Source organism: Symphodus melops (assembly GCF_947650265.1).
Source record: "Symphodus melops genome assembly, chromosome: 2".
NCBI classification, from domain to species: Eukaryota; Metazoa; Chordata; class Actinopteri; order Labriformes; family Labridae; genus Symphodus; species Symphodus melops.
Genome location: NC_136692.1, coordinates 2,955,744 through 2,972,970, shown reverse-complemented (window position 1 = coordinate 2,972,970; position 17,227 = coordinate 2,955,744). Strand labels below are relative to the sequence as shown.

At 44.5% G+C, this 17,227-nt stretch overlaps 3 protein-coding genes across 3 annotated transcripts; all 3 read left to right on the top strand.

Moving 5' to 3' along the window:
* Positions 1 to 1,026: 1,026 nt before the first annotated feature.
* On the top strand, positions 1,027 to 4,130 carry LOC306820390 (uncharacterized protein). The gene is made up of 6 exons (XM_079338213.1): positions 1,027 to 1,239; positions 1,449 to 1,591; positions 2,511 to 2,572; positions 3,005 to 3,118; positions 3,721 to 3,819; positions 3,905 to 4,130. The coding sequence occupies exons 1-6, from the start codon at positions 1,129 to 1,131 to the stop codon at positions 4,027 to 4,029; spliced, it is 654 nt and encodes a 217-aa protein (XP_079194339.1). The 5' UTR covers positions 1,027 to 1,128; the 3' UTR covers positions 4,030 to 4,130.
* A 3,931-nt stretch (positions 4,131 to 8,061) lies between these two features.
* Positions 8,062 to 10,805, top strand: LOC306818030 (uncharacterized protein). Its single transcript, XM_079335376.1, has 6 exons — positions 8,062 to 8,245; positions 8,455 to 8,597; positions 9,515 to 9,576; positions 10,009 to 10,122; positions 10,408 to 10,506; positions 10,592 to 10,805. Exons 1-6 carry the CDS (start codon positions 8,135 to 8,137, stop codon positions 10,714 to 10,716), a joined length of 654 nt encoding a protein of 217 aa, XP_079191502.1. The 5' UTR covers positions 8,062 to 8,134; the 3' UTR covers positions 10,717 to 10,805.
* Positions 10,806 to 11,323: 518 nt separating this feature from the next.
* On the top strand, positions 11,324 to 16,296 carry chrna9a (cholinergic receptor, nicotinic, alpha 9a). Its single transcript, XM_079335392.1, has 7 exons — positions 11,324 to 11,954; positions 12,462 to 12,607; positions 13,105 to 13,259; positions 13,393 to 13,573; positions 14,114 to 14,465; positions 14,586 to 15,175; positions 15,737 to 16,296. The coding sequence occupies exons 1-7, from the start codon at positions 11,909 to 11,911 to the stop codon at positions 15,905 to 15,907; spliced, it is 1,641 nt and encodes a 546-aa protein (XP_079191518.1). The 5' UTR covers positions 11,324 to 11,908; the 3' UTR covers positions 15,908 to 16,296.
* Positions 16,297 to 17,227: the final 931 nt, after the last annotated feature.

Here is a 17,227-nt window from a genome sequence, read left to right as displayed (position 1 = left end):
GTCTTACCCTGTAGTCTGACTTTGTGGGCATCCGTCGAATTAGCCAACGTTTCAATCATCTGACAATATCTGAGAGCCCGTCTCCATCCGGGAGTAGCCGCTTGCACTGGAGGGGACTCAAAGAGGTTGGGGCCATACAGTTCAAACAATTAAAAAAAACGACTGTTAAGTACATTCATCCCCAACACCCCGGGGGTGATCATTTTGTTTCTCCTCATGTGAGGATCCACTGAGTCTTTAACCACGAGAATGCCCTGATCTTGCAAACGTATACCCATGATCGTAACATCTAGTTCCAGGTAGCCTAGATAAGGGATTGCCAGCCCATTTGCTGCCTTAAGCCCCAGCCACCCACAATCTCGTAAGGAACCCTTTGAAAGTGCTGCGAGGTTGGCATGAAAAAAACTCTCTGTAATAGTTTTAACATTAGACCCACTGTCCAGTAAAAATTGAGCTTCAACCCCACCGACCTTTATATTAACCTCATGGCATTTACCCACCAGTTTGGATATTTTACCTGGGTCGGGAGCCGAGGCTCCCCCATCTACCATGTGGCTCTGTTGGCTGGGGGGTTCTGGCCGGATCACCTCCTCTTGTGGTTGCGTCTGCTTGGAGCGGGCAGAGTTAGGGCAGTAGCGGGCTATATGCCCTTCCAGATCACACCTAAAGCAAATGGGCTTACCGCCTGGAGTTCTCCGAGCTTTTGAAGGAGGATTTCCACCAGGCAGCCATTTGGAGAAGCCCAAGGCTCTCACCAGTGAGTCCAATTGAATCTGTTGAACTTTGATGATGCTGTTGAAGTGTCAGTGACAGATCAGGTAGGGTGAAAAGAGAGATTAACAGGAGGACTTTATGCATTTGCTGAATATACATTAGAGCCTCTCTGTTGTATGTGATCGGTCCTCCAACAGTTCAAAGTCTGCCCTTAATGCATTGTTTGCTTTACTTACATCAGCTGACAGAGCAGAGGACACACCTCTCTGAGAGGGGGGCAGAACAGAGCGTGGATTTAAAGAGAGGGGAAGGCAGAACAAATTCAAAGAGTTGAAGGCAAACCGAGAGGTTTGTGCATAGAAGAAGCGCTGAAGGAAGAATCTGTAGAAAGAGAAGATCAGAGCCATCTACAGGATGAAGACGTGCACTGCTGTTGTGTTCCTGAGTCTTCTCTCATTGGGAAGCGCTGCTCCTCAGCCCAGCTGTGACAGTCTGGTTAAACCCATAACTATCAGCAGTGAGGAAGTAAGTTCATGTTTGCTTTTTGCATTTTGAAACAGTAGTTTCCGTTAAGTTTTTTGTGAAGAAATGCACCATCTTTATATCGGACACTCGGAGGCATCATCCATATTTTTACAACTCTACGGACACCAGTCGCATACATGGGTGGCAAAACACAGGAATAATCCCTACCTTTTTTTTTTAATATCGTTGTGTGTCTGTGTGTGTTCCAGATGTTAGGGAAGTGGCTGTACATCGGAGGGAGCTCTAACATCCCAGGAAGTCGCTCCCTGGCTCACCTGATCACCAGCCTCTGGCTAGACATCACTGCAACCTCCCAGAGCAACGTCCTCACTCTTCTCCAGACTCAGAAAATGTAAATCACACACACACACTATCACACGAGGCTACATGTTCATTAATTATAACAAAGCGGTGACCTCCCGTGTTGATTGTTTGCCTATCGGAGACTTTGTCCAGGGGCGATTACATCTGGGTCAGCCAATCATTTGCAAGGTGGGCCCGTGCCAGGGTTTATCCCAAAATCCTGAACTATGATTGACTACTTGCCTCGTCAGAAGTGGGACCTACAATCAGCTCTTTGGGCTGTTTCAACAGACACCTAACAGCTTTAGATTTCAATGCAGCACATTTTCTGTGGTTGATTCTTTAAATCGCGACTTTTAAGCACAAACTGTAAATATCAATGGACACGAAACCTTAGTAACCTGAGTGTGTTTTACATGACCCCAAAATGTAAAATAAATCCAGCCAGTCCTTTGCTTGTTGTCTGCATAAGTCACAACACAGAGAAAAATGCTCCGTTTTAAATGTGCTCTCCTTGTGATGTCACAGTGGGATTCTGGTGAAAAAAAAAAGACTTCCCTCCTGTGTTGACTGCGGCAGCCATGTTTTTCCCAGAGGGCATGCTGACAAGTTGTGGTGGAAGCTCAAAGCTGATCTTGTTGTTGCATGCTACGGAGGAGAGGGACAGGGTGAGGGGGAGGGGCTTACTACATTTAAAGAGATACACACATCAAACGGAGCGTTCTGAGAGAGCTGGTTTCTACAGGGTCACAAACCTCCTCTGCTGCTTGATTCATGTTATATATGGACCAAAACACAGCACAGATGTTTCATTTAGCGCACAGGAGGCTGTTTGAAAAGGTGGATAATATGTCCCCTTTAATAAATCTGATGACAGAGAAACTCAAGCAGGTTTAAAATCCTCTCCGTCCTTCCTGCACCAGTCTGGAAGTTTCTGTACTACACAGCTTTCACTTTTATCTTCACAGATTTGATGATTGTTCGAGCCTCATATTCAACGTGACTTTTGAAAACAGCACAATGATAATTGGTAAGTAAAAATGTGTCGGAGCGAAAAGTGGATTTAGCCTTGTGGTATTTGTTGGTTACAAATAATCCAATGGGAATCCAACTATTAAATTGGACAAAAAAAATACAACTTTATTGGAGGGAAGTTGGTACTTTATGAAATCTTTTGAAATATATTTGCAGCAGAATGCTTTATTGACTTAATAACGTGGTATGGCACAAAGAAGGGTTGTAAAAAAAAAAGAACGACTTTTTTCCTCTTAAAATATTAGACCAAACCAGAAACAATATCACACTCTCAATATTTAATGAAATGTATGTGCGTGTGTGTGTCTTTTTAAGTGTGTGTGTGTGTGTGTGTGTGGATTTTGGTGGACAAAGTCTGCAGTGTGACATTCTGTTAACAGCATTCAAACTCTCTCACATGTTCCTGTGTTTGTCTGCTTCACCACAGAGAAACCGTTCTACCTGAGAGAAGTCTACCTGCCGACTGAATGCTCTGACTGTCTGTCCGTGTACGAAGAAATCGTCTCTGGAAAAGACACTTTCAGAAGTCTTTTTCTTTTCAGTGAGTACAAATTGCTTGTCATTCCTCCAACATGGAGTTGACAATGTGTGTCAGACTGAAGGGGTTAGGGTGACGGAAAAATAATGTGACGGATTTAGCAACAGAGTCCGCTGCACGACGCTTTAGAACGGAGAAAAGAGTCGAGAAGAACGGAAAATGTATCGCAGCGGTTTGAATACGTGCACGAACGTCGTAGCTGTCTCTTGCATATTGTTTATGCATCGTGCACCGGTCACAGGATACACACGTCATCATCCCCTCCCACAGACTCGAGGTAAATTCTCTTGACATCCTGCGGCGTTCTCACTTCAGCTCACTCTGGGTGAAAAATTGTCTGTGGAAAGACGTGTGTTCCAGAGACACACAGTCACAGTGTTTCTTATATTTAGAGTAATACATTTAACTGTTGAAAGAAACTGTTTGTTTTTGGGGGGTTTTTTTCAGGACAAGAGCTGAAAAAAAGATTTTGTCCACAGGGGGCGCCAACATAGTCAACGGAAAGTTATACTCACAGGAGCTTTAATTAAAGTTTAATTTACTGTAATAATCTTGATACAAATTTAAATGTTTCTAATAATATTTTCTGACATCTTCGTTTCCAGGCAAGAGCAACTCTGTCTCGCCTGCTGCTGCACAAATGTTTAAGACACAAGTCGAGTGTTTTAAGATGCCATCCCCTTTAATGACCGACTCAAGTGAAGGTAACGATCGTCTATCAGATCCACTTTCCTGTTCTTCACTAGCATCATGCACAACTGTTTTTGTGACTTGTTTGTGTTTGTACAGAAATCTGCCCCGACAACATCCCGCCCACAGAGGGGCTCAGTGCCTTAAACATGATACTAGAGGCCAAGATGGGACATCACGTCGCAAGATTCCTGGATACTGTGTTCGATTATTTTGTGAACTGACAGAGTTTTCATGTTTTTCATATAGAAAAAAAGGAACACAGTTTTGTATTTGCATATTATTTCATTGAAGAATTCACGTAAGGAAGCAAAGAAAATTACCAGAAATACACTCAACAAAAATATAAACGCAACACTTTTGTTTTTGCTCCCATTTGTCATGAGATGGACTCAAAGATCTAAAATTCATTCCAGATACACAATATTACCATTTCTCTCAAACATTGTTCACAAATCTGTCTAAATGTGTGATAGTGAGCACTTTTGCTTTGCTGAGATAATCCATCCCACCTCACAGGTGTGCCACATCAAGATGCTCATCAGACACCATGATTAGTGCATAGGTGTACCTTAGACTGTCCACAATAAAAGGCCACCCTGAAATGTGCAGTTTTTGCTTTATTGAGGGTCTGGGGACTCAGAACCAGTCAGTATCTGGTGTGACCACCATTTGCCTCATGCAGTGCAACACATCTTCTTCGCATAGAGTTTATCAGATTGTCAATTGTGGCCTGTGGAATGTTGGTCCACTCCTCTTCAATGGCTGTGCGAAGTTGCTGGATATTAGTGGGAACTGGTACGCGCTGTCGTATACGCCGGTCAAGCACATCCCAAACATGCTCAATGGGTGACATGTCCGGTGAGTATGCTGGCCATGCAAGAACTGGGACATTTTCAGCTTCCAAGAATTGTGTACAGATCCTTGCAACATGGGGCCGTGCATTATCTTGCTGAAACATGAGGTGATGTTCATGGATGTATGGCACAACAATGGGCCTCAGGATCTCATCACGGTATCTCTGTGCATTCAAAATGCCATCAATAAAATGCACCTGTGTTCTTCGTCCATAACAGATGCCTGCCCATACCATAACCCCACCACCACCATGGGCCACTCGATCCACAACATTGACATCAGCAAAGCGCTCACCCACACGACGCCACACACGCTGTCTGCCATCTGCCCTGAACAATGTAAACCGAGATTCATCCGTGAAGAGAACACCTCTCCAACGTGCCAGACGCCATCGAATGTGAGCATTTGCCCACTCAAGTCTGTTACGGCGACGATCTGGAGTCAGGTTAAGACCCCGATGAGGACGACGAGCATGCAGTTGAGCTTCCCTGAGACGGTTTCTGACAGTTTGTGCAGAAATTCTTTGGTTATGCAAACCAATTGTTTCAGCAGCTGTCTGAGTAGCTGGTCTCAGACGATCTTGGAGGTGAACCTGCTGGATGTGGAGGTCCTGGGCTGGTGTGGTTACACGTGGTCTGCGGTTGTGAGGCCGGTTGGATGTACTGCCATATTCTCTGAAACGCCTTTGGAGACGGCTTATGGTGGAGAAATGAACATTCAATGCCCGAGCAACAGATCTGGTTGACATTCCTGCTGTCAGCATGCCAATTGCACGCTCCCTCAATGCTTGCGCCATCTGTGGCATTTTGCTGTGAGACAAAACTGCACATTTCAGAGTGGCCTTTTATTGTGGGCAGTATAAGGTACACCTGTGCACTAATCATGGTGTCTGATGAGCATCTTGATGTGGCACACCTGTGAGGTGGGATGGATTATCTCAGCAAAGCAAAAGTGCTCACTATCACACATTTAGACAGATTTGTGAACAATGTTTGAGAGAAATGGTAATATTGTGTATCTGGAATGAATTTTAGATCTTTGAGTCCATCTCATGACAAATGGGAGCAAAAACAAAAGTGTTGCGTTTATATTTTTGTTGAGTATAAATGAAATTCCCTGTAAAAAAAAGTGTTGCCCAGTTATTAAAGATTGGTAGGGATCTTCCAGTCTCTTACCACCGCTACTTTATCCGGGCCAGTGGCCACACCCTCAGAGGAGACTACATGGCCAAGATATTTTACTTGCTTCTGAAAGAACTGACACTTCGACAGTTTAATCTTCAACCCCTGTTGCTGTAGTCTGGAGAATACTTCCTCCAGTCGGTCCACGTGTTGCTCTACTGAGGAGGAGAACACAATAACATCATCCAGATACAACAGGACGGATTGATGACGACAGTCTCCAAACATGCGTTCCATTAGACGCTGAAAGGTACTCGGAGCATTACATAATCCAAAAGGCATACGGTTGAATTCAAACAATCCAAAAGGGGTGCAGAATGCAGTCTTAGGTTTATCTTTTTCAGCCATTTTCACTTGACTATACCCACTAGCCAGATCAATAGTAGAAAACCATTGTGCCCCGGAGAGGGCATCCAAGGACTCTTCAATTCTTGGCAGTGGATAAGCATCCTTCCTTGTCTTTGCGTTTAGTAGCCGGTAATCGACACACATCCTAATACCCCCGTCCTTCTTTAAAACCAGTACAATGGGAGACGAGTACGGGCTACTACTCTCCCTGATTATCTGACTATCCAACAGCTGTTTGATATGGGCCCTTACCAATTCGTACTGGGAAGGGGGAATACGGCGATATGGCTGGCGCACCGGAGTCTCATCCAAAAGAAGAATCTCATGCGGAATCAGGTCAGTGCATCCTACATCGGCCTCACTTTTAGCAAAACAGGAGCTGTACTTCGCTAAGAGAGCTTTAGATTGGGACTGCTCCTGTGTCGTCAACCCCTCTAAGGGAACATCATGCAGGTTTAGTTCCTCACTAACATCGGCCGTCTGGGAAGACACTTAGGCTGTACACTCATGAGAGCCAGCATCTACACAAAGATCTATGTGGGGGTCATTTTTTGTTAAGACAGTGACCATTTGAACAGTAGCTATGACCCTGCGGGGGGTTAACCAAACATCAGTGTGGTCGACATTTGTGACAGGAATGTATGCTACCCCTTTCTCTGCTACCACCAAGGAAGGAGAGACCAACAGCCCATCAGGGAGGACACCCTCCTCAAACCCTAGGGGTTCTACTAAAAATTCAACCTGCTCCTGAGGAGGGACTGACAGACATGTAACAGGCACAAGGGTCAGGCTACCAGCTGGTACATGAAATGGGGTCTTACCCTGTAGTCTGACTTTGTGGGCATCCGTCGAATTAGCCAACGTTTCAATCATCTGACAATATCTGAGAGCCCGTCTCCATCCGGGAGTAGCCGCTTGCACTGGAGGGGACTCAAAGAGGTTGGGGCCATACAGTTCAAACAATTAAAAAAAACGACTGTTAAGTACATTCATCCCCAACACCCCGGGGGTGATCATTTTGTTTCTCCTCATGTGAGGATCCACTGAGTCTTTAACCACGAGAATGCCCTGATCTTGCAAACGTATACCCATGATCGTAACATCTAGTTCCAGGTAGCCTAGATAAGGGATTGCCAGCCCATTTGCTGCCTTAAGCCCCAGCCACCCACAATCTCGTAAGGAACCCTTTGAAAGTGCTGCGAGGTTGGCATGAAAAAAACTCTCTGTAATAGTTTTAACATTAGACCCACTGTCCAGTAAAAATTGAGCTTCAACCCCACCGACCTTTATATTAACCTCATGGCATTTACCCACCAGTTTGGATATTTTACCTGGGTCGGGAGCCGAGGCTCCCCCATCTACCATGTGGCTCTGTTGGCTGGGGGGTTCTGGCCGGATCACCTCCTCTTGTGGTTGCGTCTGCTTGGAGCGGGCAGAGTTAGGGCAGTAGCGGGCTATATGCCCTTCCTGATCACACCTAAAGCAAATGGGCTTACCGCCTGGAGTTCTCCGAGCTTTTGAAGGAGGATTTCCACCAGGCAGCCATTTGGAGAAGCCCAAGGCTCTCACCAGTGAGTCCAATTGAATCTGTTGAACTTTGATGATGCTGTTGAAGTGTCAGTGACAGATCAGGTAGGGTGAAAAGAGAGATTAACAGGAGGACTTTATGCATTTGCTGAATATACATTAGAGCCTCTCTGTTGTATGTGATCGGTCCTCCAACAGTTCAAAGTCTGCCCTTAATGCATTGTTTGCTTTACTTACATCAGCTGACAGAGCAGAGGACACACCTCTCTGAGAGGGGGGCAGAACAGAGCGTGGATTTAAAGAGAGGGGAAGGCAGAACAAATTCAAAGAGTTGAAGGCAAACCGAGAGGTTTGTGCATAGAAGAAGCGCTGAAAGAAGAATCTGTAGAAAGAGAAGATCAGAGCCATCTACAGGATGAAGACGTGCACTGCTGTTGTGTTCCTGAGTCTTCTCTCATTGGGAAGCGCTGCTCCTCAGCCCAGCTGTGACAGTCTGGTTAAACCCATAACTATCAGCAGTGAGGAAGTAAGTTCATGTTTGCTTTTTGCATTTTGAAACAGTAGTTTCCGTTAAGTTTTTTGTGAAGAAATGCACCATCTTTATGTCGGACACTCGGAGGCATCATCCATATTTTTACAACTCTACGGACACCAGTCGCATACATGGGTGGCAAAACACAGGAATAATCCCTACCTTTTTTTTTTAATATCGTTGTGTGTCTGTGTGTGTTCCAGATGTTAGGGAAGTGGCTGTACATCGGAGGGAGCTCTAACATCCCAGGAAGTCGCTCCCTGGCTCACCTGATCACCAGCCTCTGGCTAGACATCACTGCAACCTCCCAGAGCAACGTCCTCACTCTTCTCCAGACTCAGAAAATGTAAATCACACACACACACTATCACACGAGGCTACATGTTCATTAATTAAAACAAAGCGGCGACCTCCCGTGTTGATTGTTTGCCTATCGGAGACTTTGTCCAGGGGCGATTACATCTGGGTCAGCCAATCATTTGCAAGGTGGGCCCGTGCCAGGGTTTATCCCAAAATCCTGAACTATGATTGACTACTTGCCTCGTCAGAAGTGGGACCTACAATCAGCTCTTTGGGCTGTTTCAACAGACACCTAACAGCTTTAGATTTCAATGCAGCACATTTTCTGTGGTTGATTCTTTAAATCGCGACTTTTAAGCACAAACTGTAAATATCAATGGACACGAAACCTTAGTAACCTGAGTGTGTTTTACATGACCCCAAAATGTAAAATAAATCCAGCCAGTCCTTTGCTTGTTGTCTGCATAAGTCACAACACAGAGAAAAATGCTCCGTTTTAAATGTGCTCTCCTTGTGATGTCACAGTGGGATTCTGGTGAAAAAAAAGACTTCCTTCCTGTGTTGACTGCGGCAGCCATGTTTTTCCCAGGGGGCATGCTGACAAGTTGCCATGGAAGCTCAAAGCTGATCTTGTTGTTGCATGCTGCGGAGGAGAGGGACGGGGTGAGGGGGAGGGGCTTACTGCATTTAAAGAGATACACACATCAAACGGAGCGTTCTGAGAGAGCTGGTTTCTACAGGGTCACAAACCTCCTCTGCTGCATGATTCATGTTATATATGGACCAAAACACAGCACAGATGTTTCATTTAGCGCACAGGAGGCTGTTTGAAAAGGTGGATAATATGTCCCCTTTAATAAATCTGATGACAGAGAAACTCAATCAGGTTTAAAATCCTCTCCGTCCTCCCTGCACCAGTCTGGAAGTTTCTGTACTATACAGCTTTCACTTTTATCTTCACAGATTTGATGATTGTTCGAACTTCATATTCAACGTGACTTTTGAAAACAGCACAATGATAATTGGTAAGTAAAAATGTGTCGGAGCGAAAAGTGGATTCAGCCTTGTTGTATTTGTCGTTTACAAATAATCCAATGGGAATCCAACTATTAAATTGGACAAAAAATACAACTTTATTAGAGAGAAGTTGGTACTTTATGAAATCTTTTGAAATATATTTGCAGCAGAATGCTTTATTGACTTAATAATAACGTGGTATTGCACAAAGAAGGGTTGTAAAAAAAAAAAGAACGACTTTTTTCCTCTTAAAATATTAGACCAAACCAGAAACAATATCACACTCTTAATATTTAATGAAATGTACGTGTGTGTGTGTGTTTTTAAGTGTGTGTGTGTGTGTGTGTGTGGATTTTGGTGGACAAAGTATGCCGTGTGACATTCTGTTGACAGCATTCAAACTCTCTCACATGTTCCTGTGTTTGTCTGCTTCACAACAGAGAAACCGTTCTACCTGAGAGAAGTCTACCTGCCGACTGAATGCTCTGACTGTCTGTCCGTGTACGAAGAAATCGTCTCTGGAAAAGACACTTTCAGAAGTCTTTTTCTTTTCAGTGAGTACAAATTGCTTGTCATTCCTCCAACATGGAGTTGACAATGCGTGTCAGACTTGGGTGGGGTATCCTGACGGAGTGTTTTTTGTTTTTTTTTAACAAAGAACACTACTTGTTTTCATGTGCAGGACAAGAGCTGCAAAAAAGATTTTGTCCACAGGGGGCGCCAACATAGTCAACGGAAAGTTATACTCACAGGAGCTTTAATTAAAGTTTAATTTACCGTAATAATGTTTATACAATTCAAATGTTTCTAATAATATTTTCTGACATCTTCGTTTCCAGGCAAGAGCAACTCTGTCTCGCCTGCTGCTGCACAAATGTTTAAGACACAAGTAGAGTGTTTTAAGATGCCATCCCCTTTAATGACCGACTCAAGAGAAGGTAACGATCGTCTATCAGATCCACTTTCCTGTTCTTCACTAACATCATGCACAACTGTTTTTGTGACTTGTTTGTGTTTGTACAGAATTCTGCCCCGACAACATCCCGCCCACAGATGGGCTCAGTGCCTTAAACATGATACTAGAGGCCAAGATGGAACATCACATCACAAGATTCCTGGATACTGTGTTCGATTATTTTGTGAACTGACAGAGTTTTCATGTTTTTCATGTAGTAAAAGGAACACAGTTTTGTATTTGCATATTGTTTCATTGAAGAATTCACGTAAGGAAGCAAAAAAAGTTTTGCCCAGTTATTAAAGGAGCAACACTGCGCAACCGTTGCCCCGACCTATTTACCTTTTTCTTCCATTTTTTTGAACAGTATATGATGAAAACGTGAAAAAGCATCAAACTAATGCTGTCCTAATTATGAGCCAGCTGGTCTAATGTCAAATGGTTCTCTGTAAACTTTTTTTTTTAAAGCAACCAAAACTTTTGAGTATTTTTCTGTACTCTTGTCTGGGTCCACCAGCACACATTAAACCTTTAAAGGCAGGCTTGGTCCTTTTTCAGAGCTCATGAGTTATTCATTTCTGTCAGGACCTGAAGATGATTTCAACCAAACTCTTAAAAAAAAAAAAAAAAAGGATCTGTAGAAAATGACCAATCCTGCCTTTAAGCCTGTCACGATTGATGGAGAATATGACAGAGTTCAGTGTCCTGTTACTGATCACCTCTGACCGATAGACAAAGATCAAATGTACTCTGATCACTGATCAGTGTGCAGCATTAACATTCCCATTGACAAGGTGAAATCTGATCCTGGATCTGTGTAAAGTTCACTGCCATGCTGCATGTATGGCATGTGTCATGACACGTGTGTGTGTTCATGTTGAATGGCCTGAGCACAGGTAAGGAAGTGTCTCCGTTTGTGTGTGACTGACACATGTCATTAGCTGTGTAATGCAGTAAGGATCAGTGTGCGTGTGTGTGTGTGTGCGCGCGCGTGTGTGTGTTGTGGTCATGTACAAAAGTGGATAGGGCTGCGGGCATCACCTTTCTCCAAGGACCTGTGTGCTATGTGATACTACAGTGTACCTTTGTGATGCTGTGTATGTGTGTGTGAGCGATATCCCCAGGTCCTGTTCCAGAGTGGCGATCACACACACACACACACACACACACCCACACACACCCACTAAGTAACAGAGGAGAACTGCGACTAACACTTATCGAAGCATCCAGAGAGCGGCTGACAGGATGTACGATTTTGTGAGTTTTCTGTCGTCTTGGCCGGGAGGAGAGCGGAGAGCAGAATAAAGTCATGCTGCTCTGGATATGGAACCTGGCTGTTTAAGGTTTGCTGAATAATTCATCTGTCGGCTCGTGACTGGCGGAAAATGAGGAAGGCAGCGCTGATGGTTTGGATCAGCCTTTTGCTGCAAGGTCAGTTTTACATACACAACTTTTGTTTTTGTCGCATGAGACTTGATTTTTCGGGTCTTTGCTTTAGTGTTGTCATGATACCAGAGTTTTAAACTTCGGTGCTGTAGAAGTAAAAGTCAAACACTTTTGACACCACAGCAACAGAAATAGAAGTCTGGGGCATCAAATATTGTATTTTTCTTCTTTTTAATCACCAAAAATGGCAACAAACTCTCTCTGACTGTGAAATATATTTCTGCAATTAAAACCGTAACAACGTCTCTGCTCTCTTAGTCAAAGACATGAATGAATCTCTCGGACCAATGTCACCTCTCTCCAATACTACCTACGATTTTTGTGCAGCTGTTGTACTTTTCTGATATTGCTATATTGTCACAACAATAAAGGAGTTTGTATTGTTTTAAAATGTGTGGTTTTAAAAAAGGATCAGATTAATGAAAAGATTTTTTTAAAAACTCTGACACTGTTGTCTCCCTGACGTCTCTCCATTTGATTCTTTGATCTCAGTTTCCCATGGTGCTCAGGGCCAATATGCCCGCAAACTTCTGAATGACCTGATGGAGGACTACTCCAACGCTCTGAGACCTGTGGACGACACAGACAAAGCTCTCAATGTGTCCCTGCAGATCACTCTGTCCCAAATCAAAGACATGGTGCGTAGAAAACACGACACACATATCGATTTAAAACGATCCGACCCAGCATTTGTTGTCTTTACAGTTTGTAGCTAAGATTGACCCAGGTGTCTGTGTGTCCATACAGTTCACTTAGCCAACGCTTTTATTCAAAGTGACATCAGAGAGAAACAACTCAAGAAAGGATCAAGAAAAAAGTAAAGCAATGTCAGTGAGTGCAAAAGATCTTTGAGGCGCCGACAGGAAACACACAACACTGACTTCAAGTCTGGAGAGCTCGAACCAGTGATGATAACTCACAGAGACGATGAAGGACTCTGTCCCGTGAACAGAGAGCTCTCCATTGTTCTCCTCTTGATTAAGAGCTGCAGAACAAATGTGTCTCTCTCATTTTACAAACTAACAATGCTGCTGTCAGTCTCCTGTCCCTTCACACACAACAGCGCTGAATAACAGTGCATAATCAAAAATAAAGCTTTTTGTGTGTGTGTGTGTGTGTGTGTGTGTGTGTGTAGGATGAGAGGAACCAGGTGTTGACCACATACCTGTGGATCAGGCAGGTCTGGCACGATGCCTACCTGAAGTGGGACAAGGAGGACTATGATGATCTGGAGATGATCAACATCCCCAGCGACCTGGTGTGGAAGCCGGACATCGTCCTCTACAACAAGTCAGTAACAAGGCAGAGTGTAAATAACAGGGACTGCTGTGTGGGGAAATTAAGCACACACACACACACACACACACACACACACACACACACGTATGTCATCCCCTGTGTGTGTGTGTGTGTATGTGTGTAGAGCAGATGAGGAGTCTGGAGGTGCACCCAGCACGAATGTGAAGCTGCGCTATAACGGAGAGATCGTCTGGGACTCTCCAGCCATCACAAAGAGCACGTGTGTGGTGGATGTTTCCTACTTCCCCTTCGACTGGCAGCACTGCAAACTCACCTTCGGCTCCTGGACCTACAACGGCAACCAGGTGTGTTCAGTGTCACGCATCTTCCCGCTCTCACCGAGTGCAGCCCGCTTGGAGGACTGATGTCCGTTCTCATTTGTAGCCCAAACACAAATACTGGACTTCAAACACAGAAAAGTGTTTTAGTATTAGTATTAGTTTATTTAGTGCAATTTCATAAAACACATGATTACACATGGTTAAAAAAAAAAGAAGCCAGAATTAGCCAGAAGGCTAGTTTTCATCTGTAGTCCCGTCGCCATGATGGGAAAAGGACATAAAAATTACAATTTATAAGGAAGAAAAGAAAAGAAAAAGACAAAAGAGAGAGAGAGAGAGAGAGAGAGAGAGAGAGAGAGAGAGAAAGCACACAATGCATGTACAATATAATACATATAACACTTAACTACACAATTAAGAAAAAATACAACATCATAACATAATATCACAGCATCACGACAGGCTTATCTTTTAGTGTTGGTTACTGTAGGTGTTCATTAATAGGTCTGGCTGTTAGTTTGATACAGCGTTGAAGCTGTATGATGTTGTGTGTCCTCTCCACAGGTAGACATCAGTTTGGGCATGGACAGCGGAGACCTGTCTGACTTTGTGGAGAACGTGGAGTGGGAGTGTCACGGCATGCCTGCAGTGAGGAACGTGATGATGTACGGCTGCTGCTCCGACCCGTACACCGAGATCACCTACACGCTGCACCTGAAGCGTCGCTCCTCCTTCTACATCTTTAACCTGCTGCTGCCCTGCTTCCTCATCTCCTTCCTGGCTCCGCTGGGCTTCTACCTGCCGGCAGACTCGGGGGAGAAGGTTTCCCTCGGGGTGACGGTGCTGCTGGCGCTCACTGTGTTCCAGCTGTTGGTGGCTGAGAGCATGCCGCCTGCAGAGAGCATGCCCTATATCGGTTTGACTCGTTATTGGTGTTCACTTTAATCAAGAATATTTAAACATGAGTGACATCATCCACCGGAGAGAGGAGGTCAATACACAACTCATGTCTCCTTTTCTTTGTCCCCTCCTTCAGGGAAGTACTACATCGCCACCATGACGATGATCACGGCCTCCACCTCGCTCACCATCTTCATCATGAACATTCATTTCTGCGGCGCTGAAGCCAAGCCGGTCCCTCACTGGGCCAAGGTGCTCATCATAGACTACATGTCCAAAATATTCTTTGTGTACGAGGTGGGGGAGAACTGCACCACGCCCGAGTGTGAGAAGACCCCGCTGTACCCCGAGGAACCCTTGGGCGATGAGGACGACGACCGTTTCCGTGACTACCGTTATGACAGTGAGCCTTACAGGTACAGCAACGGCAATGGAGTGAGTCATCACAACAAGCGTCACAAGGGGAACCAGGCGAACGCCAACGCCAGCCGAGGCCGTCACCACTACAACAACCACAACAACCACGCCTCCAGACTGGAGCGGGGGGAGGGGGGGGGAGAGCGCACGCATCACATCAGAAGGGACGAACTGGACTACCAGGCCCCTCCTCATCCTCGAAACCTCCAGCACCTGAACGGAGGGCTGAAAGAGCAGCTTCTCTACTCCACGGAGAAACTTCAAGTCCCAGCATGCCCCTGCTGCTGCCCATGTGTGGAACATAAAGAGGTGCATTATGAAACACACACAGTTTATCCTTTCTTATCTCACTGACAGACTCATTATCTGTCAAATCCTTACGAGGGTTCTGGTTCAGACTTTTTAATGCCTCTTTTAATATTGAATATTCGTCCACACACACACACACACACACAGAGACACACTCACACACAAGTAGACACTCAGACACACACACACACACACACACACGGACACACACACAGACACACACAGACACACACAGACACACACACACGTAGACGCTCAGACCCACACACACACACACACACAGGCACACACACACACACACAGACACACAGGCACACACAGATACACACACACGTAGACACTCAGACACACACACAGACATACACTCACACACACGTAGACACTCAGACACACACACACACACACAAACACAGACACACACTCAGACACACACACACACACACAAACACAGACACACACACAGAAACACACTCACACACACGCAGACACTCAGACACACACACACGGACACACACAGGTCCACCCTCACTGGAGCTCTAAGTTCACCTGTCTTCTCCTCAGGTGGTGAAGAACATCCAGTTCATAGCCAACTACTTCCGCGAGCAGAGAGCGACATGTGCCAAGGCCGCAGAGTGGAAGAAGGTCGCCAAGGTGATGGATAGGTTTTTCATGTGGATCTTCTTCATCATGGTCTTCCTCATGAGCATCCTTATCATCGCCAAGGCTTCCTGACAGACCCCCTCCTGATCTTCATGATCACCATAACCATACTTCCTTCCTGGACCTCAGTGTTGCTCAAGTTTCCTCATTTTTACTTTTAAGCAACGCCAGAGAAATCAGAACTGTTTTTACTGTGAAGAACTTGAATTTGTTACGTCAGCATTGTGTTGCGTGTCTGTGTCTGTGTGTGTATGTATGTATGTATTTGTGGTTTATAGGTACTTTGTTGTTTTCTGTTTTGACATAATGAGGACAAGGTCATTGCGCTCAGATCATCCATTAATCACAAACGCAGAACTTCATTAAAGCCTCTCGGTTAGTTAAAGTCAGGTGTGCTTGCATGTGTAACGGAGCAGTGGAGCGGTAAGGCAATCTAGGCCTCGAACATGCATGGACTCTGCATTATTGATGAGCTAACAGCCAGACATCCACCTATAGGCATTACATTACATATGTTATTTTCAGGTGACCAGATGCTGCTGTTTTTCCAGAGTCAGTTACACGCAGAGCACCACAAATAAAACCTTTAAAGAGGACATATTATCCTCATTTTCCACCTTTTCAAACCGTCCCCCCCCCCCTGTGCTCTGAATGAAACATGTGTTTCTGAGCTTTGGTCCAAATCTAACATGAATCAAGCAGCAGAGGAGGTTTGTGACCCTGTAGAAACCAGCTCTCTCTAAACGCTCCGTTTTGGTGTGTGTGTCTCTTTAAATGCAATGACCCCGCCCCCTGAGTTTACCTGATAGACAGCACTCCTTCGCTATTGAGATTTAAAAATGCGCTGTTGGCTTAGGTCCATCAGTAGAGATACCAAGTGGAGCGAATTATTATTATTATTTTTTTCCAACTTGTGACATCACAAGGAGAGCACATTTGAAACTGAGCGTTTTTCTCAGACTTATGCAGAACACAAACAAATGACTGGATGGGTTTATTTCACATGGTGTGGGTTGGTAGACACTCAAATACATGTTCAAAAACACTGTACTAGTGGATTTTACAAAATAATATTCCCTTTAACACTCATGGAACAACCTCACAAGTGATCAACACGAGGGTAAATCCTTCGCCAGCCTTTCACTAATCGTCATGGGAAAAGATTAAACAACATTCAATCAGTTAATGAATAAATAAAGTATTTGTAAAGCTCCAATTCATAACAGATGTTGTTTTATAAATGTTAATTTAGTGGCTAACTTCTGTCTTCTTAATAAATGAATGAATGCATGAATGAATCTTTATTGTCATTGTAACAGGTACAGGTACAAGTACAACGAAATTTCGAAATCTTCTGTTTCTTAGATGTACTCCTTTCTTAACCGTTCTAGA